The sequence below is a fragment of the Balaenoptera borealis genome (genome assembly GCF_965194805.1).
Source record: "Balaenoptera borealis genome assembly, chromosome: 8".
Taxonomy (NCBI): domain Eukaryota; kingdom Metazoa; phylum Chordata; class Mammalia; order Artiodactyla; family Balaenopteridae; genus Balaenoptera; species Balaenoptera borealis.
In genome coordinates, this window is record NC_138865.1 from 110,012,802 (window position 1) to 110,033,636 (window position 20,835).

Below are 20,835 nucleotides of genomic sequence, written 5' to 3' on the forward strand. Positions count from 1 at the left end.
ATAAATTTTCATAAGCATATATTGTTTTTGGAATTTGAACAAAAGGTATTTGTAAATAATCTAAGATGTCCAGAAATTTTTACATTGTTGCTTTTTAAAATTCCAATAACCACAGTTCTGACACAAAGAGAAATAAAATCCCCCTGTGACCATAACGAACAAAATATGAAAACTGGCCTTTGTAAGAGTTCTAGGCAGAGGGACTGAAGGGCTTCTTTGAAAAGTAACACTATACTTAGGGATGACAGCACGCGAGACAAACCGCCCTATTCTTCCAGCTCCAATAAGGATGCGAAGGTTTTACTCAGATGACACAGAAGCAGATGGGGGAAGAGAAGGAGCTGTCAGCAATGCCTGCCAGGACTTAGGGAGCATTTATAAAAATTACTAGATAACTGTTCCAAAACACCCAGAGAAACAAACAGGTACACAAATGGCGGCCGAGGCAGCTGTTAAGGCAGGGCCCGATTTGAGGTGATGCAGAAGGAGAGATGTTGGTCCATCTGGAATAGAGAAACAAGATCATCGTTCTCTCTGACAAAAGCACAGCCTTCGTGGAGGGATCTCAGGGAGTGACTGGGCCGTGGAGGAGCAGCCACATGGAAAGGAGGGGTTCCAAACTGATTAAAGCAACAGCAAGGTTATTTGCCTGTTCACACCAATCAATTTTCTATTATAAAATTGAATTAAGATGTCATAGAAATTCATCAGAGGGAAAGCCAAACCAACAGGTATTCTTACTTTAAAGCACCAGGCACTTCAAAGATTTTCAGAATTAATCCTCACAAGCCTACCATGTTTTTATGCTCATTCTTAGAGATGAGGAACCTTTGGCTCAGAGAGGTAAAGGAACTTGTCCAGGGTCACAGAGCCAAGATTCAAACCCATGCCTGGTATGGACTTTCCAGGGTCAGTGGGGAGGGCCGCTTAGGGATGAAAGTAAGGAGTCAGCCCAGGGAATCTGCTTCTCTTCTATACAGCTAACGGATACATTCACATCAACAACCTCCTTATTTGTTTTATGAACACAAAAGTTAAGTACTGATGTCACTTGAATAGCTAAAATAAGTTTCCCATGGTGACATATATAGTTAATATACCAGAGTATGATGAGACAGGCACCAGGTCCAGAATAGAGGCTTTAAAAAATTCAATTAAGGGGCTTCCCTGGTGGCGCAGTGGTTAAGAATCCACCTGCCAATGCAGGAGACACAGATTCGATCCCTGGTCCGGGAAGATCCCACATGCTGCGGAGCAACTAAGCCCATGCGCCACAACTACTGAGCCTGCGCTCTAGAGCCCGAGAGCCACAACTACTGAGCCCATGTGCCACAACTACTGAAGCTCGTGTGCCTAGAGCCAATGCTCCGCAACAAGAGAAGCCACCGCAATGAGAAGCCCACGCACCACAACGAAGAGTAGACCCCTCTGGCCACAACTAGAGAAAGCCCGCGCATAGCAACGAAGACCCAAGGCAGCCAAAAATAAATTTAAAACTTAAATAAATAAATTTTAAAAAATTCAATTGAACTCATGAAACCTTAAAAGTATAATTGATTTTAAAAGAAAAGAACTTTAAATCAGTGTTATTTAAAAAATTTTAAACCTAAACTACATCACATTGACATTCATGCAAAAAATGTAACTCTCCCTTACCCTGCAGAGGTCTCTGGGTGCTTTTGTTATCTGCTGTATCCCAAGAACCCAAATATAGCCTGGCACAAAGTAGGTCTCAAAGTATTTGTTAAATGATTCAAATGAGCTGGTCATGTCTATTTAACCAGTAACCTATATACACAGATGAAACTCTATACTAGTTGTTTTCTAGCTTAAAAATATATATAGATCAAATAACCCTTGTCTATAGTTACCCAATAGAAGGAGAAGTAACCTTAACTGAATACAATGTGCCAAGCATTGGGTTAAGGCAATTTACATACATCCCCTCATTTAATCTCACAAGAATTCCACAAGAGAAGCATCACTAGCCCACCGATACAGTTGAAGGATCGACGCTCAGAGTGGTTCTGTATGCAGTACCCAACTGGCTTGGTCACACGAGTAATTAGTGGCAAGGATTTTTAACTCATCTGTCTGAATTCAAAGTCCACACTAGCTCCAGAACACAATACTTTCCCTTTAGAGAAGCCACTTAAAAGAGTGGCCGATTACTTTTACAATATGTTCTTTTCAAGGAACAGATTTAAAAGAAAAAGAAAATGTATGATTGAATTTTTGCACTCAACTTCTGCTGATACAAAACCAGAATCCAGAATGCTAAGAAAATCAAGGCTATTTACAACAGAGGGCATGTTTATATAACACAGAAAACTGCTCTAACAATTTTAACACCTGCTTAAAAACCAAAATTTTTATTTGTAGTAGTTATAGAACTTGAATATGAGCTCCTGGAATTTACTGTCTTTTAAAGGACTCTGTAAGGCATTAGTGTGGATTCATGAAGCTATTATATATATTATATAAGAGTGGCAGTGAATTGTGATTTTTATGGTGTGACAAGCTTAACTTGCAAAGGAAAAATTCTAGTAGACTAGGCATTAAAATAACGTGTCTACTGAAGGCGAACATTCGATGGAGTAGGCTATAAACCATCCCTCAATGTAATGCTGTTTTCAAAACATGGAAAGTAAATCGCGATGACTATCATTAAAGTGAGAAAGGGAGGAATGTTAAACTACCCAATTCTTCATTTTCTAATCTGCCTTCTTCCACAAAGAGTCTGAGACACAGCAGTTCATGCAGCAGGCTCACATCCTGCAGAGGAGCAAGGCCACTCGGCAAGTCAAATGCACCAGAATCTCTTCTCCCTCGTGGGCAGCAATGAGATAGGATTTGCAAGGTGCAGACACCAAATGCTCCCTCTGCCAGGCAGGATATATTTCAATGTGCTTTACTTTAAGTCCTGTTTGCAATATCACCCTCCTGGTTCTAAGTGACACCACTGCCATTTCAGAGTTATGAGTCAGATGAGGAATGGGAGGGCTAAGAAGTGGAGGATGATAAAACATACTGAAAAGTGGGCTTGGGAACAAGACAGACTGTTTGAACCCTGACCCTCCCACTTTCTTGCTGTGCCCAACTCAGTTTCTTCAATTGTTATCTGGGAATAATGAAAATAGAGTAACTCCTTGCAGGGTGGATTTTAGCAAAGGATTAGCAAAGAAGACAGTATAGGATTGCATACTGGCTACAAGCACAGGCCCTGGACGGCTCGGCCACTTGTTACCTGTGTGAACTTGGGCTCAACCCTGAACTAATCTCCTCTCAACCTCAGTTTCCTCATCTGTAAATTGGAAATGATAAGGGGATCCACTTCAGAGGGTTGCTGTGAGGATTAAATAAAATAATCCATAATAAACATTTTACACAAGTTTTAATGAGTATAAAGCACTTAGAATGATGCCTAGCACATAATACGATATTTCATAAACAGTAACTAACATAGTACAAGTTATAAATAGGATGATAGCATAAGTATATATATATATGTTCTGAAGAAAGGCTGGATACATTTCAGAAAACAGCACTTGATTTGGACACTCTCAAACAAAGAGTTCACACTGTAATAGATCTTGGGATGGGGCTTATGCCAACTATTACCAACAAAGGTCCCTCTATCAAATCTCTCAGCGCCCTCGTTCACGTTAGCTGATGCCCATGGCACCACTACGCACATATACACAACTGACATCTCCAAGGAGGGCAGCTCACAACAACAGTGGCATCTATCCTCCATGGTGTCTTTTCCCTAAGGTTTTCTCTAATGAGGGTGTCAGAATTGCAAAAATATACAGGAGACGGGGAGAGAGGCTCACACGATTAGAAGAGGACCATACAATTCCGTAAATGTTTATTGAACATCTACTATGAGCCAGGAACCATCCCTCTCACGTTGCAACTTCACGGTGACTCTATAAACATGATTTTGCTCTTCTAGAATAAACTTTCGTCTTACCTACAAGTTTACAGAGCTAACATTTGTGAATTGTCCTTTGAGAAACAAATTTAGCATGGTGGGCACCATTGCATTAGACCTGACTGGAGTTACAACTGACAACTGAATCATTTCAGAGAGTTGGCATGGGGCCCTTGAGACTGACAGAGTGGGCAAGGGAAGCTCGGTCTATATATGGCAAGAATCTGAGGTTATATTCAGCCAGAAGTGCAAGCCTCTCAGCATGGCCTTCGACGTCCTCCAACCTGGCTCCTTCTTCATCTCTCTCTGCTCTCCACGCGCTCTCTAAGCCACCATCACCCCATCCTGCATATAAACCCGGATCTCCCTGCCTTTGCTCCTATTCTGTATGGAATGCCATTTACCCACTCAACTCCCAGGCTGGACCGCAATTGTCTATATGCACGTCTATCCCTGGAGGGCAAGGAGGGACTCCCTTTCATGTCTATGCCACCCCTGACCCAGGGTCCGCCAGTATCAGCCAGCAGGGAGCAGTGGGAAGGGCACAGAATGGGAGGCTGGTTTCAAGTGGAAACCTGTTTCAAATGCTAGCTCTGCCCCTTACCAGCTGTCGGACCTTGGATACGTTAACTTCTGTGTACTTCGATTTCCTCCTGTGTAAAATGGAGACAAAAGGGCATTTACTTTATTGGTTGTTGGGAGAATCAACTCCTTGGCTATATGTAAAGCACTTAGAAGAGTGCCTGGCACGGGGGAAGAGCTGTGGAAGGCTCCAGCATAGCTGCTGTTCATTATCACTGATATCGTTATTGCCGTTAAGTGTGTGCAGAAAAGAGAAAAGCGGAGAAAGAAGGGAGACTGTGCCCTGTGGCTGAGCAAACGTCTGAACGCCCATGCTGGCTCAGCGCTGCCCTGCTGAATAGCCCGATGGTGGAGCCCCTCACCACTCACTCGCAAAAGGAGACACAGAGCTTTCACACCGGTTGGTGCTCATAACCTTATTTCTTGCCTGGGCTGCTGCCCAACCCCTGCCAAAGCCAGCCAGCTAGGGACTCCCAAATCCTGCAGTGACAGCACAGCATGACATACTAGGGACACTGCAGCTCAGTTCCTTGCAACCCAGCCCCCAGCAGACTTCCTGCTCCTAGAATATCAGTGCTGAGCGTTAGAGGTGACCTTTTCCAACAGCACCCCTGTAACAGATGGGGAAACTGAGGCCTGGGGAGGCTGTGTTTACATTTTGTTAGTATCCAGTTTATATATATGTTACTTGTCGTGCAGCCAATTTTGTGGTAGGTACTAAGAATACCATGACCATTGTTTAAAGCTGGAAGGAACTTCAAAGTTTACCCAGTCTGGCACTTTTCAAACTCCACATTCTATGGCATCAAGATGAGATGTGAGCTCTGTTGCAAGTCATTCATTCATTCATTTATGGATCACCCGCCATCTGCTGGGCATCAGGGACACAAGTCAGACACCACTCCTGTCCTCGGGACCTCACAGACGAATAGGGAAGCGTGACTATGTAAATAATCACATGTCTAATAGTAAAGTCTTGTTGTGAGTGAATTATGTTTTAAAATATACTAGAATGAGCATCTCCACTTACATGCCAACATGCTTTCTGAGCAGAACAGGCAGGACTGGGGCTGGAGGTAGCGCCCTGTAAACTGCTCACCCCACCGGGTTCACCTGTGCAAGGGCCACACATAGACTCACATTACCATTATGTGGCTACAGCAGTAAGGAGACTGGGAACCACTGACCCAACCCCATTTTACAGACAGGCAAACTGAGGCCTAAAGAATTTAACTCACTTGCCAAAGTAGCACAGCAGATAAACAGAAGACGCTTAAGATTCTGTAGTGGCTCATGTAGGCTTCCAAAAGAATCCACATTCCACAGTATAGCACATGATCTGACCCCTGCTCACCCCTCCTGCCCCCTCTCTCACCATTCTGCCCCCCACTCTATGACTCAACCCTACTGAACTACCTGCGAAGCCCCAAATGCACCTCTGCTTGGTCCATCCCACTCCCTCAGCCAGGGATCCAAAGTCGACGACCCCTAAATAATGCCAACTCATTCTCAGCACTCAGAACTCAGCTCAGGGCTCTCTCCTCCAGTCCATGGCCCTGACATGGCCCCCCTCTATCTCCTATAGCATGTACGCCTTTACACAGAGAGAGAAATGCTCATCACATAAGGTGTTCATCCAGTCAACAAATATTTATTGAGCACCTCTATGTGCCAAGCACCTGAGGATACAGCAGTAAATAAAACAAAAGCCTCTGCCCTCATGGAGCTTACATTCTACTGAGGGAAACAGACAATAAACAATACAAAATATAATGTCACTAGAGTTCAGTACTATGAAAAAAAAAATTAAAAAGAGTGGAGGGATCTTGGGGGAAGGCCTCTCCAAGGAAGTGGCATTTGATCAGAGATCTGAAGTAACAGAGTAAGCCATGCCAACAGCTGGGAAAAGAGCATTTCAGGAAGCAGCAGCAAAGGCCCTGTAACTACTGCAATGATTTCTTTACTTGTGTCTTACCTCCTACTGAACTTGGAGGTCCTTGAGGCAAGGGTTACACCTTAAGCATCTTTGATTCGCAGGGCCAGCATCCATAGTGGACACTATGCACACTTACGGAATGAGTGAATGAAGTTGGCCCAGCATGTGTGATGGCTGATTTCTGAGTCCGTGTGGCTCCATCACTTGAGATCTGGCCAGTTTCGCGTCTCCCTCCTCCCCAGGGCTAAGCTAAGCGCAGGCTTGGGCCAATCAGTCTTCCTTAATTCTGTGGCCTGGTCTCAGTTCCTGGATCCTCCCTTCATTAGGACTATAGTACTGACAGGCTCTCCAGGTTTATCTTGTTCTGGTCCTCATATCTCTGGTCTGGACCTGGGACCCTGTCCGAAACCCAGACACCTAGTACTGGGAGCCTCCCTCACTTTCTCCAGGTTTCATAGGCATCAAAGTCCTCCCCTGAACCCCAAGCCCCAAGGCTGGGGGGCCCTGACCCCTGGAATCAGACTTCCCAATGGCTAACACCTCCCTACTTGGATGTCTGCCCTGCCTGATTCTTGACTGCCCTCCAAACCACACGACCCCTTCTGCTGGGGTATCAACCCTCTGACCTCATCATACCTTTCTGTGGCCATCTCTCTGCATGTTCCAACTTCATTAAACCATTCCTGAACTTCTACCATAGCTAAGACCCAGGGCTAAGGACCTGCGTCCTCGTGTTGCCTGCTACAGATCCTGTCCCATCAGCAGACCATCTGGGTTCAAGCCTCCAAATTCAACTACCCCAAACCACAATCCTGACACTCCCAAAAGCACATTAAATAACCTTAGGTGCTGCAAATAAAGTCAAATGGCTTTATCCACTCCGCCAACTGCAACAGATATCTCTGGATGTCACTGGTGCTTCATCCCAGCCCCCACCAGGTCTAAAATGAGTTCAGGGACAAATAACCCATTCCTTCATTCACCCGTTCACCCACCACTTCCTGACACCTGCTATAAGCCAAGCCCTGAAACATAAAACACAGTGCCTATACTGATGACAGTGATGCTAATGGTGATGTGATGGTGGAAGAGAGAGAGGAGTAGGTGGTAAGATTAGTTACCATTTATTGCACACTTGGGCTACACTACAATAAGCGGTGAGTCTTCTAATACTAAGAAAACTATGAGATAGGTTTTATTAGTCTCACTTTATAGAGAAGGAAATAGGCTGAAGAGGTGAAGCAACTTGCTCAAGGTCACAGAGCTAAGTGGCAGGGTGCTAAGACCCTAGTCCGCCTGCCTCCAAAGTACAAACGGTTCAACCGCCCCAAGGGTCACCCAGTAAATGCTAAACAAATATAACTTAAGGAAGAAGTGAAAGAGAGAGAGAGAGAGAGGATCCAGGCCTCCGGGGACTCACAAGCTGGTGGAGGAGGCAGACATATAAACAAATATCTACCATGTGGGGAGGCCAGCGCTGATGGCTGGAGACCATGGAGCTGGAGGGGAGCTGCAGGGGAGCCAGAGGAGGGAGTGGCTAACTTGACCTGGAGGGGTCTAGAGCCGTCTTGAAGAAGTGACTTGGGGGCTAGGCTTTGAAGGATGAGCAGTCTGCGGCTGACAAGCGTGGCGCACAGCAGGCGCTCGGCCCTCAGACCTGGCCTGGGCCGTCCGTCTCCTCTGAGGTCGTCCAGTCCACCCCCCTGTGCCCACGCGGCCGGGCCGGGCCTCACCTCCTTCCACTTGAGCTGGCGAATGCTGATCTTCAGGGCGTCCAGGGAGGTCCTGGCCTTGGAGCTGTCCACGGTGACAGGCCGCGGAGAGCAGTACTCCTCGGACCGGTCCGAGCTCCGCTTGCAGCTACGGCTCTTGCTCCTGGACTTCCCGTGCGGGGAGAGGCCCTGCGCCGACGCCGGCTTCGCCTGGTACATGGGAAGCGTGGGCGGCGGCCGCGGTGGGACGCGGGCGTCGCCCTCCTCGGCCGCGCGGGGCTGCGCCGGGGCCGGCTCCTTGGGCTGCTCCTCCCCAGCCTTGCGCTCCGGCTCCCCGGCAGCGCCCGGGTCCACGCGGACCTGCTCCTTCGCCGCATGCGCTTTGGCCGCGCCCACGGCCTCCGCCTCCAACCAGGCCGCCAGCTCCCTCTCGGGTCTGCCCCGCAGCATGGTGCTCAGGGCCGGTGCCAGCGCCAGTGCTGCCGCCGCCGCCGCTCCGCCGCCCCGGCCCGCGACCAAACTGCCGCCGCTGCCGCAGCTGCCACGCGCTCCCCGCCCGAGCCCGTTGCCATGATCTCTCAGGCCCCGGTTGACAACGGCAGTCGCCGACTCGGGACGGGGCCCGGGAAGGGACAATCGCCGACCCAGCCCCGGCGACCTCATAGGCGAGGGTGCTCACGTGACCGTGCCTGTCGCAGACGAGGCGGCCATCTTGGAAGAGGGCGGAAGCGGCCTCTGCCCGCCCAACCGGAGAACCCGCCGGCGTTCTGAGCCCGCGGAACTTGGAGGGGAGAGGCTGGAGGTGAGCTTGAGAGCAGAAAGCCGTTGGGCGCTTGCGGGGCTCCTGAGCCCAGGGGCTGGGCCGGAGAGACAACAATTTCAAACACGAAGCCCACTTTCCCCCACCCCGTACACACTCACTGGAATAACTCCCGGTCTGATGGAGGAGGCACAGCGTCACCCGTTCTAGGCAACTCCACCATCAGGAAGCACCTCAGTCTGATGATGGACATGACAAGTCCAAGCTCTCAAGGATTAGCTCCCCGTTTGAAGAAATCCCTTTCTGGTCCTGGGAGAGCCCCAGACTGAGAGGGGAGACACGTTTCCCTGTTCTCAGGGAGCTCCCAATGGCATAGGGAGGCCGTGGAGAAGCCTGCAGATTCGCGGTTGAGTTGAGGACATTAACCAACCCTTTTCATATTGTCATTTTAAAAAATTACGGTAAGATACACATAACATAAAATGTATCATTTTAACCATTTTTAGGTATAGACTTCAATGGCGTTAATACATTCGCATTGTTGTGCAACCATCACCACCATTCATCTCCTGAACTTTATCTTCTCAAACTGAAACTCTGTACCCATTAAACTCTTAACTCACGACCACCCTCCCCCAGCCCGTGAACTACCCGTTCTCCTTTCTGTCTATATGAATTGGATTAATTACCTCATAGAAGTGGAATCATACAATATTTGTCCCTTTGTATCTAGCTTATTCACTCAGCCTAATGCCTTCATGGTTCATCCATGTTGTAGCATTATCAGAATTTCATTCCTTTGTAGGGCAGAATAGTGTTCCATGGTGTGAATGGACCACATTGTATTTATCCGTTCATCTGACAATGGACATTTGGGTTGTTTCCACCTGTTGGCTATTGTGAATGATGCAGCTATGAACATGAGTACACAAATACCTATTTGAGTCCCTGCTCTCTATTCTTTTGGGTTGCCATATATTTTTAAAGCCAACCCAAGGAGAGGGCTTTCCCTTCTCACCTTAGGGAACCACACTTGATTTTTCAGGGAATGGGGTTGGGAGGATAGAGCAGCACCCCACACTGAGGACAGTAGCTGTGACAGCCCACACCGGTGAACTTTGCCACCCTCTGCAGATGAAATAATGATACAAGAGAGGAAAACGAGAGGAATCACAAAGCAGTATGCAGTTAAGTATCAAATGAGGCAAAGAGTAAAAAGAAAAATTAGGAGTTCCACGAATGGACGATTTACTGTAAATTATAAAGCTAGATAAAACTTCATATATGAGATAGAATATAAACTGAGTCTTCAAGATGGAGTAAGAATCAGCTAGTTAGAAAGTAGGTGGGGGACTTCCCTCATGGCTCAGTGGTTAAGAATCCGCCTGCCAATGCAGGGGACATGGGTTTGAGCCCTGGTCCGGGAAGATCCCACATGCTGCGGAGCAACTAAGCCCGTGTGCCACAGATACTGAGCCTGCGCTTTAGAGCCTGCGAGCCACAACTGCTGAGCCTGTGCTCCACAGCTACTGAAGCCCGTGCGCCTAGAGCCAGTGCTCCGCAACAAGAGAAGCCACCGCAGTGAGAAGCCCGCGCACCACAACGAAGAGTAGCCCCCACTCGCCACAACTAGAGAAAGCCCGCGCATAGCAACAAAGACCCGAAGCAGCCAAAAATAAAATAAATAAATAAATTTATTTAAAAAAAAAAAGAAAGAAAGTAGGTGGGGTGGTCATTCCAGAGGCTGTGGGCACGGCAGCGTGTACGGTCATGCAGGTCACCCATGGGGCCTGAAAGGGCCTGAAATCCAACTTGTACTCTGCCTGCCTAGCCTCACCCATTGAGGCTTTGTCCACCAGAAAGGAGCACCTTTGCTGATTGGTTCAAAGGCTCCCAGGGCTGATGGAAGCCCTGTCCTGAGAGGGAGGTGAGGAAAAGGTACAGTACAAGTAAATTTAAGAAGGGGATATATTATGGTGATCAGCTTGAAATGTATAGAAATATCAAACCACTAAGTTGTGTACCAGGAACTAACATAGTGTTGTAATTCAATTATACTTCATAAACAAACAAATTCATAGAAAAAGAGGACAGATTTGTAGTTACCAGAGGTGGGAGGGGGGAGAGGTAAAGGGTTTGGCGGAGGGGAAATTGGATGAAGGCAGTCAAAAGATACAAACTTCCATTATAAGATAAATAAGTACTACGGATGTAACGTTCAACGTGACAAATATAATTAACACCGCTGTATGTTATATATGAAAGTTGTTAAGAGGGTAAATCCTGAGTTCTCATCACAAGAAAAAAATTTTTTTTCTATTTCTTTAATTTTGTACCTATATAGGATGATGGATGTTCAGTAAACTTACTGTGATCATCACTTTGTGATGTATGTAAATCAGATCATTAAGTTGTACACACCTTAAACTTATACACTGCTTATGTCAGTTATATCTCAGTAAAACTGGAAGAAAAAATAAAATTTATTAGTCCTGTAAAAAAGGGGGGATAATCATAAGCCTTTTCTAGCAGACTAGACTGGTGGAAACACAAGCCTTAGAGGAAGGGTGAACAGGAGGCAAGGCCCATTGGAGCTCCCTGTCAGGTCTTTGAATGCTGTGCTGACCTCTGACTTCTCAGGAAATTCTAAAATGTGCCGGTGGAAAATCCTACCCCACATGGGACTCCTCACAGGGAGCTTCAGTTACGGCTGTTGAGGAGCAAAGAGCAGGTGAGAATCAGGGACCAGGACCACCTCCCAAAATACACAAATATATAAAGAAGTAGGTCTCTCCTTCTCCTTCACACACTCACCACAGCTTATAGTCAGAGTTTTACTTGTTTGTTTACTTGTAACGGTCTGTCTCACCAGATTCCAAGTGCCAAAAGTAAGGATTGTCCTGTTCTAGTTGACCATATCCCAACACCCAGTCAGTGCCTGGTAGACAGTAGGCACTCAATAACCATTTCTTGAATGAATGAATGAATGAATTTGCTAATGAATGAATAAATGAACAAACTAATGAATAAATGAGCAAGTGAATGAATGAATGAATGAAAGAAAAATTAAACTGCTCAGATATTCAATAATAAGAAAATACATATGCAAATTATAGCACATGTCAATGACAGCTTTAGCCGCTTAGGATAAACAGTATCCTGGTGATGTAACATTAAGCGAACTGGTGCAAGCATCGTAATCAACAATGCTTAAAGACTGTTCTGCATAAACAGGACCTGGAAGAAGATAGAGACAAATGAGAACAGCCGTGGTGCTGGAGACATGCCATCTTGGTTGAAATTTTCCCTCTTGGTTTTGGCAAACTGTATCGACCTGGAGGCTCGTTCTACCTTTGGACCCAGAAGTTCATCCCATTTCTAGAGGTTTCTGCTACGAATCAGAAAGGCAGACTAAGCTTTCCGTGGTAACCTAATATCAGTGAGAAACCTCTCTGCCCCAGGCACTGTACTAAGCATTTTGCATACGTTGTGTCATTTAAGCTTCTCAGCGGCCCTGGGATAAGTCCTGTTATTCGCCACATTTTACAGATGGTGAAGGAAATCGCTGCTCAGAGAAGAGAAGTCACTTGCTGGAGTCACACAGCTTGTAAAGGCAAAGACAGGATTCAGACTCAGGGTGATCTGACACTAGCACCCAGCTCCCAACACCCACACTACCCCTCACACCAAGCCCTTTGTTCACAAAAATAAGCCACGTATGTTTAAACGTAACTGAGTCCATATATATGTATATGTATTTATACCTAAATATAGGTACACACTAATCCTCAGCATATGTGGATTACATGAAAATTACATGCAGAGAAAATCTCTGGGTTCAGATATGCCAGTATATTAATAGTGGTTACTCTGGGTGATGGAATTGAGGGAGACTATTTTCCTCTTTATTAAACTTTTCTGTATTTTCCCAATTTTCTACAATGCCCATGCATTGTTTTGATAACTGGAAAAATGTAATTTTTAAATAAAAAAATGTTTCTTGATTGTTGTTCTGTCACTTTTATAGCAAGTCCATTTCCGGGGAAAGGGACAGGAAGGGACAGGAAGGGACAGGGGACAGGGGTATGGGCAGCTTTTACTCCCGTTGGTAGTTTCTGCCCTGTTAGCATCAGAGGACGCCACCAGGTGGCGCATGAGGTCCAGTTTTTGAAGAGGCTGAAGGAGGATGAGGGGCAGGGGAGGTCTCCTGGCAACAAGCATCTGAATAAAACCCAGCAGCCCCCACCCCGCTCTACTTGCAACCACACACACTTTTGCGCCTCGTAGGCTTTTGCCAGTGTTGCTTGCTCTGCCTGGTGCATCCTCCCACTGGCCCTGTCTGCCAAGTGAGCTGTTTATTCTTAAGGCTCAGATCCAAAATCTCCTCTTCTTAGACAAGGTGTGATAGGGCACCTGGGAGCACTGGAGTCCCTGGAGTGACGATTCTTAATGAGTGAGCAAAAGGCTTCATGTGCAGTTCTGGGTCAACTGTTTCTCAAATAGGTGGTATCTTTTTGAATGACAATAATAGCCATTCCTCACTGAGCACACCTGTATGTCAAGCCCTGTTGCATATTCTAGCATTTTACTTCTCCCAAGCAACTCTCCAGGGAGAAAAGTACAATCTTCCCCACATGGCTGGGTTGGAGTGTGTGTTCTTCTTTGTGACCTCAGGCAAGTCTTATAACTCCTCTGGCCTCTAGTTTCCTCATCTGAAAAGTGGGGTGAAAATAGAACCTATCTCAGAGTGCAGTTGTAAAAAATGAGTTGAAATAGAGTTCCTGCACGTAGTGGTCTATGAATGTTGATGATCATTATGGTTCCCATTTTAGAGGTGAGGGAACTGAAGCTGAGACAAGAGTCACATAGTGAGTAAGTGACAGAGCTGAAGTCCAAAGTTCAGCGCACCCAGCGCTAAGCCCGAGTTCTTTGTATTCCGCCATTCTATCATGCTGTCACCTCCTGGTAGGTCCTAACACACTGAGAGGCCCTGGCCTGGCCTTGTGCCCTCTAGGTTTCCATTTGCCCCATGCCAAGTGAGGAGGTTGGCCAGGATGCTCATAAAAAGTATGACATTTTAATAAATTGGTGAAGAAGATGGTGTGGAAATGCTGAGTCTTGGGGTCCCGGCTCCATGCACCATGCATTGGTGCCATCAGCGTGAAACCTAGAGAATGGACTTCCTGCTTCCCTTGTTGGACTCTCATGCCAGCCCCCTGGAGAAGAGGAGATTCTATCTGCAGGTAATAGAATAACGGCCAGGTTTGTGAAGCTCTAAGCTGGAAACAACATATCTGACAACATGATGCCATCTTGCATTCTTCAAGTGCTCGGTGCAGGCAGAAAATAAACACCACATTTCAAATTACTTTTCCTTAAAGGTCAAGAGAAATTGAAAGCCATTGCACTCTTCTAACAACAGCCTTCTCTTTTGGAGAGCTGTCAGGGTTTTAAAATATTTTATAAAGCAATCATCTGTATGCAATCAAGATGCCTCACCCCGGTCAGGAAGTGGGGCCTGTTGAAGTGTATCAGTGGAGTTGTACTAGGAAAAAAAAAACACTACCAAGAATTCCATCTTAACCCAACTTTGGAAAGCAATGTTTTAAAAAAGACGAAAGAAAAGAAAGAAAAGTAAATAAGAAAGAATGGAGGGAGGGAGGGAAGGAGGGAAAGAAGGAAGGAAGGAAGGAAGGAAGGGAGGGATGGAGGGAGGGAGGAAGGAAGGAGTGTGGGAGGGAGGAAGGAAGGAGTGTGGGAGAGAGGAAGGGGAAAAATAAATCCCTGATGTTCCCAAGTGGCCTAATGCGAGAAGAAATCCTTTTCCTGGTTGGTTTAGGGGTGAATTAAGGGAGGGGATTTCCTTCTGTTTTTGGAGGCTTGCTCCTCCATTTCCCCCACCCCTCCATAACCAATTAACCACCAAGACCCATATTGACTTCCATGGAATTTATCAAATGGATTTTGAAAGAGCTTGAAAAATATTTTGCCATTTTCCAAAAAGGCTGGTTATGAGGGCTAGACAAGTGACTGCAGCAGCCCTGTGGTCTCTTGTGTTGAACCTGAGTGTAGGTATCAGTCAGCATAGGCTATGTTATGCTGCAGTGACAAGCATTCCCCAAATCTCAGTGACTTAACAGAAAAGCCTATTTCTCACTCACCACATATCCAGGGCAGGGGCTCTGGACATAGTAATCGCTCAAGGTCATAGTCTAACAGAAGCTCCATTTTACCATGTGCTTCTATGACCACCATGGGTGGGAAGAAAGGGGACATGGTGACTTACACACTGGCTTTTAAAGCTTCACTTGGAAGTGATGCATGACAGTTCTGCTCATACACATTGACCAGAGTAAGCATAACATCAGAGTCAGAGAAGACAGGCGGCCCTCCCATGTGATAAGGGAGGACAGCTGGAAATGTTTAGTGAACTGTCTCATGACAACCACCTCAGATAGGGACCAGGGTGATGAGCCCCAGGTCCCAGAACCACACTTTAAAGAACAGTGTGTGAAACTCAGGTAGCTCAGTGGCCTCCAGGGGCTTCAGGGCGAGGGCAGATAAAGTGCCCAGGTACATGCTAGGCACTCAATGAATAAAGAATAGCCTGATGCCAAAAGGATGGATGATGATGGAAGAATAAACATGGGACGTTGGAAGGGATCTTAAAGGTCATTTAGCCTAAGTCCCTGAATCAGAAATGGGGAAAGAGAAAGTGAAATGAGGAAGGGGCAGATGGGGAGTGGAGAAGCAGGGGAAAGATTCTTCTTACCTGCCCTCTCCAAGCAGCAAAGCCCTCCATTGAGGGGAACCCCCTTCTGTTCTCCATCCTGGCAGTAAACAAAGAGTATCATTCCATTTTCTACTGGCTTTAGCGACAGGTGTCCCGTGGGAGGGGGCTGTTCTCAAAGACCCAGGCTCCCAGGGGTAAGGTGGACGCTCCACACAGAGGTTGGGGCTGGGGGTCTCCCTGACGGCCTCACCTGCAGACCCAGCCTCGGTGAATGGGACAGGCCCCAACTCTGGTCAGGCCTTAGATTCAAAAGAAGAGGATCAGAAGCCACTTCAAACTGTCTTCGACTAACTCAGCTTGCCTTGAACTGACAGGTAGAGAGGGTTCTCAGTTGTACTTGGGGCCATTTCTACAAAAGGAAGCATGACCGTGGTGGACAGTTACATGGATGACCCCAATGAAGAAGCCCAAGTAATGGACACATGACCTGCTCTGGCCAATGAAATGTTAGAAAGGGTGATGTGACCCCTAAGAGGGTCTTACACACTAGGACGGGTCACCCTGGAATGGTCTCTGATGGAAGCCAGCGCCATGCTGTCAAGATGCCCTGTAGAGTGATGAGAGGCCACATGGAGAGACCGCCAAGGATGAGAAGCCCCAGCGCCAGCTGAGCTCCCAGCTGAATGCAGCCACTGAGTGACCTCAGCTACACTGCACGGGGCAGAAGAACTTCTTTGCAGAGCCCGGTCAACCCTCAGACCAGGAAAAACAATAAATTGCCATTATTTTAAGCAATTTTGCTTTAGGGTCATTTATCATGTATCAGTGAATAGCTGGAAGAGTGAATTTCTCGTGGTCGAGGTCAATGTACAGGATGCCTGCTCAGGTACCTGGACTTGGCTGCCTTTGTGCCTCAGGTTTAACTGACACTGAGAAACCTCCTTCACTCCTTCCTTCCACACACAGATGAATAAAACAAGGTCCTGGGGATGCAGCCCGTGCACTGAGGGGCCAGGCGCATCCATACATGACAGCAGAGTTTGAAGCGCTGTACAAGGGAGGCATGCAAGGTGGTCAAGTTGAGCCTGTTCGCCAGGATGAACTTTATTTATTTATTTTATTTATTTATTTTTTTAACATTTTTCTTGTAGTATGATTGCTTTACAATGGTGTGTTAGTTTCTGCTTTATAACAAAGTGAATCAGTTATACATATACATGTATCCCCATATCTCTTCCCTCTTGTGTCTCCCTCCCTCCCACCCTTCTAGCTGGTCACAAAGCACCGAGCTGATCTCCCTGTGCTATGCGACTGCTTCCCACTAGCTATCTATTTTACATTTGGTAGTGTATATATGTCCATATATACACTACCACTCTCTCACTTTGTCCCAGCTTACCTAGCTATCTATTTTACATTTGGTAGTGTATATATGTCCATATATACACTACCACTCTCTCACTTTGTCCCAGCTTACCCGTCCCCCTCCCCATGTCCTCAAGTCCATTCTCTAGTAGGTCTGCATCTTTATTCCCATCTTGCCCCTAGGTTCTTCATGACCATTTTTTTTTTTAGATTCCATATATATGTGTTAGCATACGGTATGTGTTTTTCTCTTTCTGACTTACTTCACTCTGTATGACAGACTCTAGGTCCATTCACCTCACTACAAATAACTCAGTTTCGTTTCTTTTTATGGCTGAGTAATATTCCATTGTATATATGTGCCACATCTTCTTTATCCATTCATCTGTCGATGGACACTTAGGTTGCTTCCATGCCCTGGCTATTGTAAATAGAGCTGCAGTGAACATTGTGGTACATGACTGTTTTTGAATTACGGTTTTCTCAGGGTATATGCCCAGTAGTGGGATTGCTGGGTCCGGCTTCTGAAGCCGGTAGTTTACCAGGCAGATAGGGCAGAGTACAGGACGACTTCCGGCTAGAGGGCTCAACATGTGCAAAGATAAAAGCATGGAACAGCCTGGCGCTGTCGGCTGCCTACGCACACCATGTCATGGCTGGAACATCTCTATATATAACACAGTGTGGGGAGAGGAGGCTGGGGAGGTGGACATGGCCAGCTGTTCAGGGTCTTGTGAGCCAGGAGGGGGGAGTGAACACCATCCTGCACTCAGTGGGGGGTGGAGGACACTGGGGGTTCGGAACCAGAGCAGGATGGTGCTGGACTGACGTGGCCCACGTGTCACTTTGGCTGCTGAGTGGAGAATGGATTCGAGGGAGAGAGTCTGCGGGCAGCTGGCGAGACCCCAACCTGTTCATTCATTCAGGGAATTTTCACTGAACACCTACTACATGCCAGGCACTGTTCCGAGTGTTGGCATAGTTTGGAACCGTGGGGACAGAGAGAAGGGGGCGGACCTAGAGATGTCTGTGAGGAAACTGGGGAGGCGAGTGAGAAAGCAAATCGGGGTGAGTCCCAGGCTGACCCCAGGCTGCCCCACTCAGGAATGGAGGTGTCATTCACTAAAATGGGCCAGAAGCAGAACCGGGCTTGGGGGGCGACAGTGGGTCAGTCTGGGACAGGTTAAGTTTGGATTGTCAGGGGGGCCAGCCGAGAAGCCTCCCAGACTAAATTTCCACTTATGTCACAACAACGTTAGGCCTGCATGTCGGGGTTGCCAAGTACTGTCCCTGCCTTCAACTTTTCCTGGTCTGTGTTTCTTCTCCCAGTGGAGCCCTTTGGTGGTGGGTGTGAGAGAGGGGACCCCAGGGGCCGCGGGGGTGGGCGCTGGTGGGCTGGGAAAGCCCATGGGAGACGGGATGGGAGGAGAGGGGAAAGCAGGTGTGGCTGAGGAGTCTGGAGGAGGTGGGGGGCCTTCAACACTGGCTGCCGACCTCCAAAGGGACGCCGAGGGGCAGGGGGACAGACGCATCTTCTAGCCTCAGTTTTCTGCCTGTAAAATGGGACTGAGAAAATTGTTGAGGATTAAACCAGATAATCCAGGTAGCATTCCTACCAAGAGGCCAGGCCCAAGATAACCACTCACTGGGTGGGTAACCTATTTGCTTTTACTCACTTTTATTAGCTTGTGAGACCCCAGAAGCAGAGTTAAGGCCCAAGAATAAGACTTGGCGGAGGCCTATTCAGCTCCAGGCCAGGGAGAATCTGAAAGAGCCAGGAGGGAGGGGAGAGGGGGCCAGGGTTGGGGGAAGGCTGAGAGCAGAGGGGAGAAGCCCCCTCCCCACCGACTCCTACAGACAGGGGCGACCTGGGGCGCCTCCCCGTCAGCTCTGCACCACCCACCCCGGTATTGATGTCCACGGACACGGCGCGCTGTGCCCCCCAAGCACCGCCCCACGTGGCCCCCTGTGCCTGACAAGCCTTCTCTCTTCCTCCTGTTGGGGGGGGGCTGGCTCGGGAGGGGCAGAGGGGAGAGGGGCTTGGCTGGGGGCTCGGACAAATCCTCTTGCACACATCGGCCCCCAGAGATCACAGTTCAGGTCTCATGGGATGCCTCCAGCAGTGTCTGCCTGTGGGAATCCCATCAGTCCTTCAAGGCTGAGCTTCAAGTCTGCCACCTCCAGAAAGCCCACCCTGCCTGCACATCCTCTTCTCTCTCTACATCCACTAAGTCAGAAGGGTGCACCCTCATCTCTTCTGCCCTGATTTCAGGCTTATTCCTGGCGGGGCAGCCTCCCCTGGAGAGGCCGTGAGCTCCTGAGAGCAGACCCGTGTCTGAGTCACAGCAACAGGTGACTTTTTGAGCACCTCCCACATGCCAGGTGCTGCGCGAACTACGTGACTTGCTCTACGTCACTGAATCTTCCCTCGAGCCCTGGGAGGTGGGCACTGAGACCATCCCCGTTTTGCCAATAGGAAAGCTAAGCCACTTACTTGGCAAGTGTCTCAGAGCCAGTCACGGCAGCAGCTGGGACCTCCGTGCAGGCCCGTGTGACACCGCAGCGGGGACCTTACCCACCTCACCCTCCAAAAATAAGGACTGGGCAGGGCCGGGCGAGCCCTCTCCCTGCAGCCTGCTCTGCCCCACCTGCCATCCCAGGCTTCAGGCTCATTTTCAGAAGGACCCTGGCCAACGCTGCCCCTCCCTCCCAAGGTCAGGGCGTGAACGGGGCTTCCTCTGCGCTGAGGCCCTCGGTGGCCGGGTCTGGGGGTCTCGTCCAGGACCCATCAGACCTGGATCGTGGTGGCCTCGGTGGCTGGCAAGGCTGCACCCCAGCCCCACGTCCACGCCCAGCCGCCCCTGCCCTGGGGCTGCCGCCTGCTTCCAATCCTCAAGTGGCTTCTGAGCGAGGACTGTGCATCGAGGACCCCGAGCTCACGTGGCCACCCCCACGCCCGCAGGAGCACCTGAGGGTGGCCACGCGCCCTGGGCAATCTGGCCCCACCCCCCGCCTCGGCATCCTCACTCGGCTCCAGCCCCCGTTAAGGCCGCAGCTCTTCCCACATGCGGGCTCTTTCTCTCACCTCAAGGCCTTGGCACACCTAGTTTCCTCCTCAGGCCAACTCCACTCATCCTCCAGGCCTCTTCACAGAAGCCCCCTCCTCAGGGCAGCCGCCCCTGAACCCCAGAGCGGCTCCCACCCTGGCCCTCTCATCGTCCTAGTCACACTTGACCTTGCATTTTTTTTCTCCCCCTTTTTTTAAACTTACGCATTTTATTTATTTATTTTTGGCTGCACTGGGTCTCCGGCCACGGCGGGCGGGGGTCGCTCTTCGCCGTGGTGTGCAGGCCTCTCACTGCGGTGGCCTCTCCTGTCGCGGAGCACGGGCTCTACGCGCACAGGCCCCAGCAGCTGCGGCGCGCGGGCTCAGCAGCTGCGGCTCACGGGCCCATGTGAGATCCTCCCAGACCAGGGCCCGAACCCCTGTCCCCTGCATTGGCAGGCGGACTCCCAACTGCATCACCAGGGAAGCCCTTGACCTTGCATTTTAATGTCAGCCTCTCCCCGAGGTGTGTGAGCAAGCTCCTGGGAACAGGGCCCTGTGTCACACCCTCCGAGCCCAGCGCGGTGCCTGGCACACTGCAAACCCCACAGAGCTGAGGACAGGAAGTACGGATTTCCAGGACACCAGGGAGGGAGGGAGGGGTCAGTCTGAAAAGACGGCCAGGAAAAGCTGCCCGCAGGACTGGCATCTGAGCTCACACCCGGGTGGGCAAGGTGGGAAGGGTGTTCCTGGAGGAGGGAGCT

The 20,835-nt window shown here is 48.7% G+C and overlaps 1 protein-coding gene across 3 annotated transcripts in view; it reads right to left on the minus strand.

Moving 5' to 3' along the window:
• TTLL11 (tubulin tyrosine ligase like 11) overlaps positions 1 to 17,054 on the minus strand; it is a 257,240-nt gene extending 240,186 nt beyond the window's left edge. For 2 of the 3 annotated variants that reach the window (XM_082402239.1, XM_082402238.1), the window contains exon 1: positions 8,189 to 17,054. In XM_082402239.1, coding sequence (XP_082258365.1) covers positions 8,189 to 8,830 — 642 coding nt within the window. In that variant the 5' untranslated portion in view covers positions 8,831 to 17,054. Of the gene's footprint in view, positions 1 to 4,541; positions 4,559 to 8,188 lie in introns of those variants that run through there. The other variant, XM_082402241.1, reaches the window with a different exon arrangement.
• Positions 17,055 to 20,835: the final 3,781 nt, after the last annotated feature.